General features: G+C 56.7%; 1 protein-coding gene across 1 annotated transcript; it reads right to left on the bottom strand.

The window, feature by feature from the left end:
• Positions 1-174: 174 nt before the first annotated feature.
• Positions 175-9,929, bottom strand: DLK2 (delta like non-canonical Notch ligand 2). The gene is made up of 6 exons (XM_082049340.1): positions 9,793-9,929; positions 7,524-7,625; positions 5,869-5,932; positions 3,778-3,908; positions 2,962-3,106; positions 175-2,424 (listed from the first exon to the last, which is right to left on the bottom strand). The coding sequence occupies exons 2-6, from the start codon at positions 7,594-7,596 to the stop codon at positions 1,647-1,649; spliced, it is 1,191 nt and encodes a 396-aa protein (XP_081905466.1). The 5' UTR covers positions 7,597-7,625; positions 9,793-9,929; the 3' UTR covers positions 175-1,646.
• Between the last annotated feature and the right edge of the window lie 1,392 nt (positions 9,930-11,321).

The following is an 11,321-nucleotide window of genomic DNA, read 5'->3' as shown; positions in this document are numbered from 1 at the left end:
GTGATGGAGATACTCATCCAGAACAAGTAGCTGAGCAACCTGGTCTAATTGGAACTGCTGAGAGCAGGAGGTTGGTGTTCAGAGGTCCCTTCCAAACTAAGTTATTTTATGATTCTCTGATACACTTTTTCTGGGCTTGTATTTGTTTTATTTGATAAAGGTACATCATCCATGTATTAAAAAAAATAATCTTTCTGATGAAGCCCCAGTCCCCTCTCCCAGTTCTCCCTCCTGGCTGAGTGCTCACTCCTCTCTCTGCCTGCTCCCTTCATCTTGAACTCAGCTCTGCAACCCTACAGGCCAGTAGTAGGGGTTGGGTTGCAGGGTTTTTACCCCACTGCTTAGCCCTCTGTGCCCAGAAGGAGGCATAGAAAACCCTGGCCCTGGCAGAGACACACTGATTGCTGCACACCGGGCCAGCACAGGCAGGAGCAGACCTAGTAACAAAGGTGAGGTGACTTGGCCATCTACTGTCTCATAGCTGTGTTTTAGAAATGCTGGAGCAGGCAGTGCCAGGTCTGCTTCCTATGGTCATCCCAGGCTCGGTAGCCTCTCCTCACATCCACTGTGGGGAGCTCAGCCTTTGTTTTATCAAGAAACACTAGAATGGTTGATTTGAGGTTAGTCCCAGCTGTCTGCCTCGAAGTGACTGGGAGAGGAAAGGAGGATCTTGTATTGCTCCTGAACCAGCTGCAGCACATCTCCAGTCTTGTCCATCTCCAGTTTCACATATGAGAACAACCAGCTAAAGCCCTGAGGACCCCAGAGGGGAGCAGGCTGTGCTCCTCCCCATCAGCAAACGATGAAGCAGAAGTGCACACTGGACAGGGGAAGGAGCTTTGTCATTTGTGGCCAGGCCAGAAAGGATGGCTCGGTAAGCTGGGGGAGAAGACCCCTGGATCATCAGGAGGAAAGTACAGAATGTGTTTGTAACCCCAAGTTTGACAGCAAGAGGAGGGGGCATCAACCAGGGCAGAAGAAGGGCATGAGGAAACCCCAAATGATCTCCAGAGTCTCTTCAAACTGCCTCACAGAACCACAAGGCCAGGGAGTAAAGGTATCTATCTCCTTGCTCCTTAAGGACATGGCATCTGAAACTGCAGCCTCTAGAAACAGCCAGGAGCCACTCCATCCAGTACCAGGGCACAGAGACCCCTGTGGCCACAACCGTCCTGAAGGCCCCAGAAGAAACATCCCAACACCAGTGGAAATGAGGACAAAGACCCTTCCAGTAGTCACAGAGAGGAGTTGCACAGGGCTCGGCAGAATTTGGGCTTGCACAAAGGCTCTGCCCTCCTCCAGCACTACCCATCCCGTTTTGAGAGCTCACGTCAGCGCATGTCAAGCAGTGCTGGTTCTGCACGGTGTGGGCTGCCACAATGGCCGCTCCCCTGCATGGCTGGCCCAATGCAGCCCTGATTTTGGATGCCCATGGGTGTCGGCTGCACCGGCTAGGCAGGAGACAGCTCAGACCCAGGTGGGGCCATTGCACCAATGCTCGACGCCCTGGACTTTCTTTGATGCTTTTGCTGCCCTGGGAGCTCTTCTCCACCACCCGGCTTGTGCTGGTGCCACTCCCCAGGATGCAGTTCGAGGGGTTTGCCAGCACAACGACCTGCCAGGGCCCAGCTCCAAGTCCCCACAGCTCACAGCTCTGTTGTCTTCCTGGGCTCAACGAGGATGGTGTTGAGCATGCCCACCTGACATTCCTGGTCTTGGAGTTTCCTTGCAGCCTGCGAAGGGCTTTGGCACCAGTTCGACCTCTGACGACCCCTGTGCCAGTTCCTCAGCATTAGCAGGACAGTGATGAGGACCAGTGCTGCCGTCAGCACCCCAAACACCAGCACCATCACCAGCTGGGCTTCGCTCAGTCCTGAGTCCCTTTGGGTCACCACCTCCTTCACAGAGATTTTCAATAACCCTCCCCCTGGCTCTTTCTCGCTGTGGTTGGCCACACGCCGCCCCGTGACCACAGTCCTGACAGGCTCTGGCTGTGTCACCCCTGGCGTCTCGCTGGTTGTGCTTTTCACCACCCCACCGTTCTCATGGTTCGCAGGGTAGTAGTGGGGAGCCCAGGTGGGCTCAGGGACGGGGATCTCGCAGGTTTTGCCAGTAAAACGGTCGGGACACAAGCAGTCATAGTCATTGATGCGGTCATAGCACTTTGCCCCATTTTTGCATGGCTGGCTGGCGCAGTCGTTGATGTTGATGGTGCAGAAACGTCCTTCAAAGCCCACCTGGCACTGGCAGGTGAAGCGGTTGATCCCATCATGGCAGGTAGCACCGTTGGCACAGGGACGCATCAGACAGTCATCCACGTCATTCTCACAGAGAGCCCCCACAAAGCCAGCAAGGCACCGGCAGGTGAAGTTGCTGGCAAAGCCGTTGTCATCTTGACACTGTCCCCCATTCTTGCATGGAGACCTGAGTGGAGAGAGCAAGGACAGGTCATGGCCCTGGAGATCAAGCAGAAGATCCCCCATCCTAGGAAGGTAAATACACAGCTGCTCGCATGGCCAGTCGGTCCAGCACCAGCTCTCACCATGGGGCAGCTATCTCAAGGAGAAGACCGGGCAAGAGTTTCCATATCTCCTAATGAGAGGCTGTGGGACCTCCTCAAAGGCTGTGGCTCTGCACAGGCACACCACCCACCAGGGAGGGTCTTCAGCCAAATCTAAAGGGAAATGTGCCCTCCTGATTCTCCCCAAAGCCATGACAGGTGTCACCTCATCACATCTACAGCAGCAAGGGATGGGAATCTGTTCAAATTGCAACAAAGACCTTGTCCCAGTGGGACTGTGCAGTGCACACAGCTAAACCAAAGCCAAAGATGGTTTTGGCTTAAATCCATTAGCACATGGGAATCCACGGATAATGAGCCAAGCTCGGCCACCGCTTGGCAGTGTGTGACCCAAAGCTAATGCAGTCTGTAATCTCACTGGTCCCATTGCCATGTCTCACCCTGCCTTCTCACATGGCCCTGTCTTCATCCCACAGTCCTTCCCATGGAAGCCTTCTGGACACAGGCAGGAATACTCCCCATCTCGGTCGTAGATGCACTGAGCCCCGTTCTGGCATGGGGACTGGCGTTCACAGATGTGTATGTCTGAGGGGAAAGAAAAAGGTGGGAATTAGCCAAAATGAGGGGCAATGTGGCCAATTCAGTTCCCATGCAGCCCATCCAACCCCGTGGGGATGGTGAAATGGCAGGAGCTTCTGCTTCCCCGCCAATGGGCACTTGCAGCAATAGAAGTGCAGCACCTACCTCCCAGCTACAGTCCACAAATGCACAGACTAGGGGGTGCAGAGAAAGCAAATTGTCCTGCAAATTTGCTCAGTGTGAAGATGCTGTGCGCACCATCTGTCCAGCCAGTGCAGTCCTCGTGGCACAGAGGAGCTGCATCGGAGGGCAGCCGGAGGAGGGGAGTCCACTGGCCACCTGCTGAGGGCAGGAAGACCCAGGGGAAGGTGGAGGTGCTGCCTGGAGCACCGGCATGGAGTGGGAAAGGCAATGAATTAATCTGCTCCAATTCCTGAGGCGGGCCCGTGTCATGGCAGCTCTTGCCATACAGTCAGGGAGCAGGTGCCAGCAGCCTTATCTCTTCTGCAGGAAGGGGATCATCCCAGCTGCAGCAGCTGGACAACATCTCATCTCCTGAGCAGCCCAGGAGGCATCACCCAGGTGGCTTCTGGCTGTGCCGGCTCAGTCAGCCATGCAGGGTGTACTGAGCTTCTGTCTTCAACACCAGAGGCTGGCGTGTCCTGCGCATGACTCACCTTTGTCACAGAACTTTCCAGCCCAGCCAGGGTGACAGATGCACTGCCAAGGCTGGTGGCAAGTCCCATGGAGACACCCCGGCATCCGCACACACTCCTCGCAGTACTCGCCCTCCCAGCCTGGATCACACCTGCAGGAGGACAGGGCATGGCAGCGTGATAAAACCCAAGCAGGGGCAGCAAAAAAGCTCAAAGCTTGCCGTGCAGTCTTGCCACAGGTACAGTGGTGCTGGGAAGCCCTCCCAAAGCCCCCCATGAACCTACTGGCTCCCTCCTCCAGAGGTCAGTGCTGGTATCTCCTCTTCCCAAGGAAGCAAGTGGACAGAGCGGCAGCAGACTCATCCTCTGCAGCCAGGGAGGGTGAGGGGCAGAATCAGAGCTCAGAAGCTTTGCTTTTACTGCCCACATCCCACTGCTCTCCCCCAATGAAGCACTCTGTATATACCAATGCTTTAGCTCAGCAATTGCTGCACCTTCCCCATTGCACAGCCACTCTGATGGGCAGAGAAAAGCCCCATCCCTAACCCTGAACTCCCTGAGGGAAAGGGACAAGAGGTCCCCGAGACCCACTTGTTTCATTGCGCCCCTTTGCATTATAACGTGTCATTTTTTGTCTGAAGTGAACCATAATCCAGCTGCAAAACCTTGCTTGCTGTGGCTGGCATATGGAGCAGGCTTATCAGCCAGCTCACAAGGGCAGTGTGGTGGGAAAATCCGCAGTGCACACCATGCCTCCTGGCCCCAGAAGAGAGGGGCAGTGTTGATGGCCAAGTCAAGCCAAACCGCGTTGGTCTAGAGGCTTCCCTCAGACCTGCCAGCTCCAACGGGGAAAGCAAGCGACAGCAAGGTGAGAACAGCCAAGTCTCCATGAGTTGGAGATTATTTCAATGGGGTACTGCCAAGCTGCTGAAGGTCTGAAATCTGGAGCCGCAACTCACATATGCCTTCACCAGAAAAACCTGCAGCTGGGCTGCCCGCCACATAGGGAGGTGCAGCAATTGTGGCCAGGGCTTTGCAGCACTCAGCTCCCCCAACCAGCCACAGCCACTGAAAGAGCTCAGGGAGGAACAAGCTTCTTGCAGCAGCAACCAAGGACCCAGCAAAAACAGAGCTGAATGCTCCCTGATGCAGCAGTCAGTGTGGTTATGGTCACCGCTGTCATGTCTGCCCCATTAGGCAAGAAGGAATGGCCCAGGCATGGTGTGATGCTGGGGGCTGTGCTATGAAAGGGGACTGAGCATGTCCCAGTGGGGGACAGGGCAGTGGTGGGCAGTCTGTCCCCTTGCAACACAGGTGTCCAGGCCAGCCCGTAGCAGCCTGCTCCTCCCAGGGCCACGCTGTGGGATAGGGACTCTGTGCAGCCCTGTGGTGGGACAAGAGGCAGCAAGAGGCTGTGGCTTCCCAGGGCAGCCACAGGGCTGCTTCTTGGGCTGAAGTACAAGGTCAGGCTCCAAGCCTTGCCCCTGCAGGAACTGGGCAGCAGCCGGAGCTGGGACACCTGGGAACACGTGTGCACTCCTGCTGTGGGACAGAGGTGTCCCCAACTTGCTGGCAAGCCCTTTATGAAAACACCCAGAGATCCCCATGCAGCCCAGGCTTCTCAGAGAGGACCCTAGATGCCCTCAGACATCTACATGCACATCAGCAGCTCTTCTTTTCCACGCCTCCAGGGAGAACATCCCCACCGAACATCCCCACCTTAAACAGCAAGGAGGCCAAGCATGCTGGCTGTCCCCCAGGCCCGCACTGCTGCCTAATGACTTTCCTCATAATATCTGAGCCTGAAGGCTCCTTTCCATCATTCAGGCATGGCTGGGCTGTCCCATGCTCCCTTCTAGACAAAAAGGGCTCAGCAGAATGACATTGGTCAGTGCACAGTGGGGCAGACCCTGGAAGCACTGGAGCAAAGGCTGGAGGGGATCTGCAAGGGGCTGAGTGATCAAAATCTCCCATTGGGTAAAAAGGGAGCAGAGTCACCAACTCCCAGTGCTTCAGCTTGGGGCAGGGATGCAGGCACTGGGGATGCAGCATCAAGGGAGGGAGAGCAGCTATAGCCAGGGGCAGCAGGAGCCGGGAGCCACAGACAAGTACCTGCACTTCCCATCCTGGTCACAGCCGCCATGGGCGAGATTACAGCGCTCGCTGCAGTCATCACCTACAAGGCAGGAGACAGGCGGAGTTAGGTTAAGCAGAGACCGTAAATGACTCCAGATCTGCACACAGCCCTGCTGGCTCACGGCTTTATTTTTTCCTTCCTAAGCACTCAGCCTGCCATTCCCCAGAACTGTAAGGTGTGGGACTTTCCTTTCAGTGTCTGGTTGCCACATGAGATGAAGATTTTGCAGTCACCCAAGCAGTGATGACACTGCCTTTTTTGAGAAATGGGACCACTTCAAAACTACCTGGTCTCTGATCATCCCTCCCACCCCTTCTCCTGCTGCCTCCCTTACACTTTGAGCCCTTCTGGGCAAAAGCTGGGGTTGCCTGTGCATTAAGGCAACCTGTGCAATAGGGCCTGACTCACCTGGGACCCTAGTCCCATGGCTGTGTGACAAGCACAGTGGGAAAGCTCAAGACCAGATACTGCAAGTGGCAGAAAGGACTGAGGATGGACCCTCTTTATCTCCCAGGATGTCCTCAGCCCCAGGGACAGCTACTGGCATGGAGAATTCTGGTGGGGGTCCTGCCCTCCACCAGGACCCAGCTGCCAGCACTCCCCCTCTATCACGGCGAGGCAGGAATAGGCATCACACAGGGCCAAGTATCCAGTTCTGTTTATTTATTTAAAGGCTGCAGAAGCTGTAACTGAACCATGGCCTCACCGTGCCACTTCTCATGCCTCTCTCAGTACTGGCTTGCTTTCTCCAGCCAGGTATCCCCATTCATCTCCACCTTCCCCTCTCCCCCATCACCGGCTTGCATCTTAGCCCCACAGGGAGCTGGCTCGCTCCGGCTGCATGGGCAGAAGACCCAGGGCAAATGTCAGGAGACAAGGGGTTTCTCTAGCAGTCCACCATGATTCCAGGCAAGGCCCAGGAGATGAACGCTCTTTCCTGACTGAGACCCTCCATTCTGGACCAGGGTAGGTTAAAGCCCCTGTGCCCAAAGGTGTGCTCAGGCTTTACCCAAACCATGCAATGCACTGCCTAGGGAGCAAGCAGGGGGAGAAATCCCCCATCTACATGCACACGTTTTTGCTGCAGTGAGGCAGCAGGTCCCACTGCTTGGGATAAGGGTCTCCCAAAACAAGCCATGACAGCGCTAGAGCAGGATCCTGGGACTGCTCAGCCCAAGCCTGGATATTGTCATTTTTCCCATTTGTAACCATCTCTCCTGGCAGATGGCTTTGGGAATTAATCGCTTATCCAGAGCAGGGGGAGAGCAAACTAATCTTTGGGAAGGGATTTTGTCTCATGGGATCCAGGATTAGCCATTCAGTTTTGGGATCTTTTTTCCCCCTCACTATGCCCCTTTGAACAGGCTCATCAGCTCAGCAACACATTCGCCCTAACTACAAGAGACAGAGCAGCGGGACCCCTAACTTCCAGTCTGCTCAGGCACCACCCCCACCATGGGCACCAGAGCAGGGGTTTCTGCGGTTGCCAGATGATTGAGCAGCATTTTCTGGTCTTCCAGATAAGTCCAGCTCTATTTTGCATGGAGAACTGAGGAGACTTCAGCAGTGCCAAGGACAGGTTTGGAAAGACGGATGTAAGACAGAAGGACCCACATCTACAAAGACTCACCTTGGGCAAGCTGGTGATGGGCTAAGAGGATCCAAACCAAGGACATGAGCTGGAGACAGAAGCTCCTGAGCATGGTCAGTGTGGCCCCACCGAGATGAACACCTACAGATTGAAAAAGAGCAAGCTCAGAAAAATCCCCTGGCTCACACAGCAGCTTCATTTCACGCATCCCTTCCTCTCTGCTACCTGGCAGTTTTGAGTTGAAACATTGTTTTGTACGGACTTGTCACCTCACTCTTCTCTGCCCTTCCAGGCTCCGTCCTCTAAGGCAACGTTGGAGCACTAAGAATCGAAAAGCCCTTTAAAATGGATCTACAGGAGAACAGAGTGCACTCAATCCTGAGTGTGTAATAGCTCAGGCTGTTACTCTGCATCTTAGAGCCCCTGACCCTGCTAGCTGCTGTCAAGAGAGCAGAAGCCTCTAGAAACGTCAGTCCAGCTGTGGGGGCCTTCATTTTTTCTCCCTAGGTCTGAGAAGATTAATCTTTCAGATCACTCCAGTGTCTGTTCAAAGGAATAAATGGGCTGAGTCTTTTTACAGCACCTAGGCTGCTTTTCAAGCCCTTCGGGAGGGCAAGGAGTCCAGTAGATCTAGCAGATGAGCGGGTGGTAAATGGCAGCAGCTTTCACTCTAAGGGAGTGAAGTGATAGGCACTAAACCTGAGCTGCAGCCCCAGCTAGGAAAGGCAAACATGCACCTCTCGCTAGGTACGGTCCTTTTCCTCGGCTGTCCTGCAGAGAGCCCTGTCAGCCCAGGGTTCCTGTACCCATCTATTTTCCGACCGCCTCCTGCCCTCTTGAAGTAACATCAAATACTTTCTAAAAACACTTAATTCCCTCCCAGCCTTCTGGGGTTATTAAGGGCAGGAAATTCAAGAGTGATATCATAAATATATTACTATAATGAGATGGGAGGGGTTAAACGGTTCTGCTACGAGAGTGATGAAGGTATGGGGCAGACTCCATTAATCTGCGTGGGTGTAATGGACAGGGTCCATTCCATGTTCATCTTGACTCTTTAGCTTGGGAAGGTAGCGTTGAGTCAATAGTTTCATGAAAGCCTACTCAGATGGAGAGAGAAGTCCTACCACCCACATGTAGTCATGCATTGCAGGAAGAGGTTTTGGGGTCCCTGCTAAGGACTTCACCTGCATGGACCAGACAAAATATCCCACAAAAATAAAAGATGTTTCTCAAAGCATCTCTCCAGCAAACAAACCGTCATCTTCAAAAGGATGCAGCATTTTCAGAGGGGCTACCGGGTGTTACTGTCACTGCTCCAGCCAAATCTCACTGTGAACCGCTGCAAACTCCCTCCACATGGCCCCCTTGTCACCATGCTCATAGGACCCTCCTTCGCCTTCTGTCCCAAAATGCTGGGCAGTGGCAAAGAGCTGCTGCATTTCAGGGGAGGGTGAAGCAATTCCTATGAAACTTATGAAATAATTTAGGGCTGAGAGGTCAGTATCCTGTTCTTTCAGGGCTGTGAGAAGCTCAGCCTCTGACCACATGTCATTGCAAAGGTTGTTTCCCTCACAGCTCCCCACAGCCCCCTCACTTGAGGCGCAGGCTCTCAGACCTCCTGGTGTAGCCGTCTCAGGGGTGCTGCTCCCAGCGCTCACCCAGGTGTCACCTCGGACCCCAGAAATGTGCAGGGGGCATCCTGGGGGGCAGCCGGTGCCCAAGGGAGGTGTGACCAGCACCAGGGCAGGCCTGGCTCTGGGTCACAGAGACACAGGGGAGGGAGCTCTCCTTCTCAGTCCCACTCCTTCTCTACGGCTTGGCCGGGCTGGGGGCTAGCAACCTACCCTGGCTGCGGGATGTTAGGGACCCCCGTGGGAGCTATTAACCTGCCCTCGGAGGTATGAGGCACCTTCGTACGGCTGGGGGCTACCAGGGACAACCTCAGGAGGGGAGCTATCAGGCAGTGCTCCCTAGACTTGGGGCTAGCAGGGACCCCATCAGACTGGGGGTCTAGGGGCAGGGGTGGGGACACAGAGGATGTCGCGCCGCTGCGGCTCGCCCCTCCTGCCCGCACCCTTCCCGCGGCGCCGAGACCACCCCGAGCCCCAGAGAGACACGGCCGCGGGGGTGCCCGCCTTCCCCCTACCCCCCGGCCGGCAGGAGAGGACGCTCCACGGAGCCCCGCACCGCCCCGGCCCCGCCGGTCCCTCTGCGGCCAGAGCGGCTGCGGCGGCGGAGGGGGGCCCCGGAGGGGGCTGCGGGTCCCCGCTGCGCTCTGTCCCCATTCTCCCGTCCCCCTGCTCACCTCGGCGACGCGGCGGGTCGTGAGGCTATCGCGGGGCGCGGCGGCGGGGGGCGGCCATGCCCGGCGCGGCGGCGGCGGGGCTGGGAGGCGCGGGGCTGCGGAGGGAGCTGCCGCCGCGTGTGCCGCGCCGCTCCGCCCGCCGCCGCCGCCGTGCAGCCCCGGCCGCCTGCCAGCGGCTGCGTGTGCCTGCACATCCCCGCTCCCTCCCCGGGACATCCCGCCTCCCGCCGCCCCAAACCGCAGGCAGCCCCCGGCCCGGCCCGCCCTGCCCGCTCACCCCTGCCCTGCTCCCGCCGCCGGGGGCGGGGGGGGGGCGGCACGGCCCCACGCGGGCCCGCTCGCTCCGCGGGGGCTGCATTTGCGGGGGGTCACCGGTCCCGTCCCCCACGATCGGCCCGTAGAGTCGGAGGGGAGCCCCGTACTGGGGGTGCCCCCTCGGGGCGCGGCCCTGCTGGGGAGACCTCCACCCAGGGCTCGGGGGGCTGCGGCGCTCGCCCCCCTCGCGGTTGCACACACACGCGTGGGTAGGGGCAAGGCTCGGCCCCCGCCCGCTGCTGGGGGCCTCCCGCGAGGCACCTACACCTCGCAGCCCAGTCCTCTCTCAGAAATAGATGCGGGATGATCCGAGCCCTCACTTGGCTCAGATCACCCAAAATAAGCAAAAACGCCTCCTGCAGCCCCTCCCTGACAGCTTAAGGGGCCACTTAACACACCTCTTCTGGCAAACTGTAGGGTTAAGAAGCCCCATCCTAAAGCAGAGGTGCAACATGGGGCAGTAATCCCACAAGAAATAAGCCATCCAGTGAAGCTGTGGTCCCCAGCATCTCCCTCACTGCTGCTCACAGCCGTGGACATCAGCACCTTGGTGAACAGCAAGATGACCCTGGGAGAGGGGCTAGGCTGTCATGTCATCAGGAGCAACATCTGCCCACTCCTCACCCTGCACGGACTTTCTGCTACTTGACAAGACCATATCTGTCACCTTCAAAGGTCCCAGCAATCCTTAATGGGATTACAAATTCACTTCAGCCAGCCGTCTTCTGCCCCTGTTCCTCACAAGTTTTGCTGGTAATGAAGAAGAACCACATGCTCCTGGCACTTACATGGGATGCTTCCACATCCCATCTCCTCATCTCACCAGACAAAGCTCACCCCATTCCTTTTCTCACCTTCTCCAGTCCCCCTGGCCCACTGTGATTCCTGACAGCCCCATCAGCACCATGCACCCTGCAGCAGATGTGGGTGGCACTGCAGGCCCCGGTGTCCCAGGACAGCTCAACAACTAGCATGCCCATCAAAGCCCAGCTCTCTGTTGGCTCTGGGTGTGGACTCCTCTCCCACAGCTCTCGCTCCTGTTTGCTCCATCCTCGGCAGATCTGGACAACACAACCCTACCAAGCAATAAGATGGGAGCCCACTGTTGCAGAAGCTGCCTCCTTCCTGCCTCTTTCCTGCTCTCCTGTTGGCCAGGAGCACCGTTCCTTTCCTTGCCTGCCTCCCTCTACCTCCATCACCCCACACAACTGCTC

The sequence above is a fragment of the Streptopelia decaocto genome (genome assembly GCF_964273445.1).
Source record: "Streptopelia decaocto genome assembly, chromosome: 3".
NCBI lineage: Eukaryota > Metazoa > Chordata > Aves > Columbiformes > Columbidae > Streptopelia > Streptopelia decaocto.
This window is presented reverse-complemented; position numbering and strand designations above follow the sequence as displayed.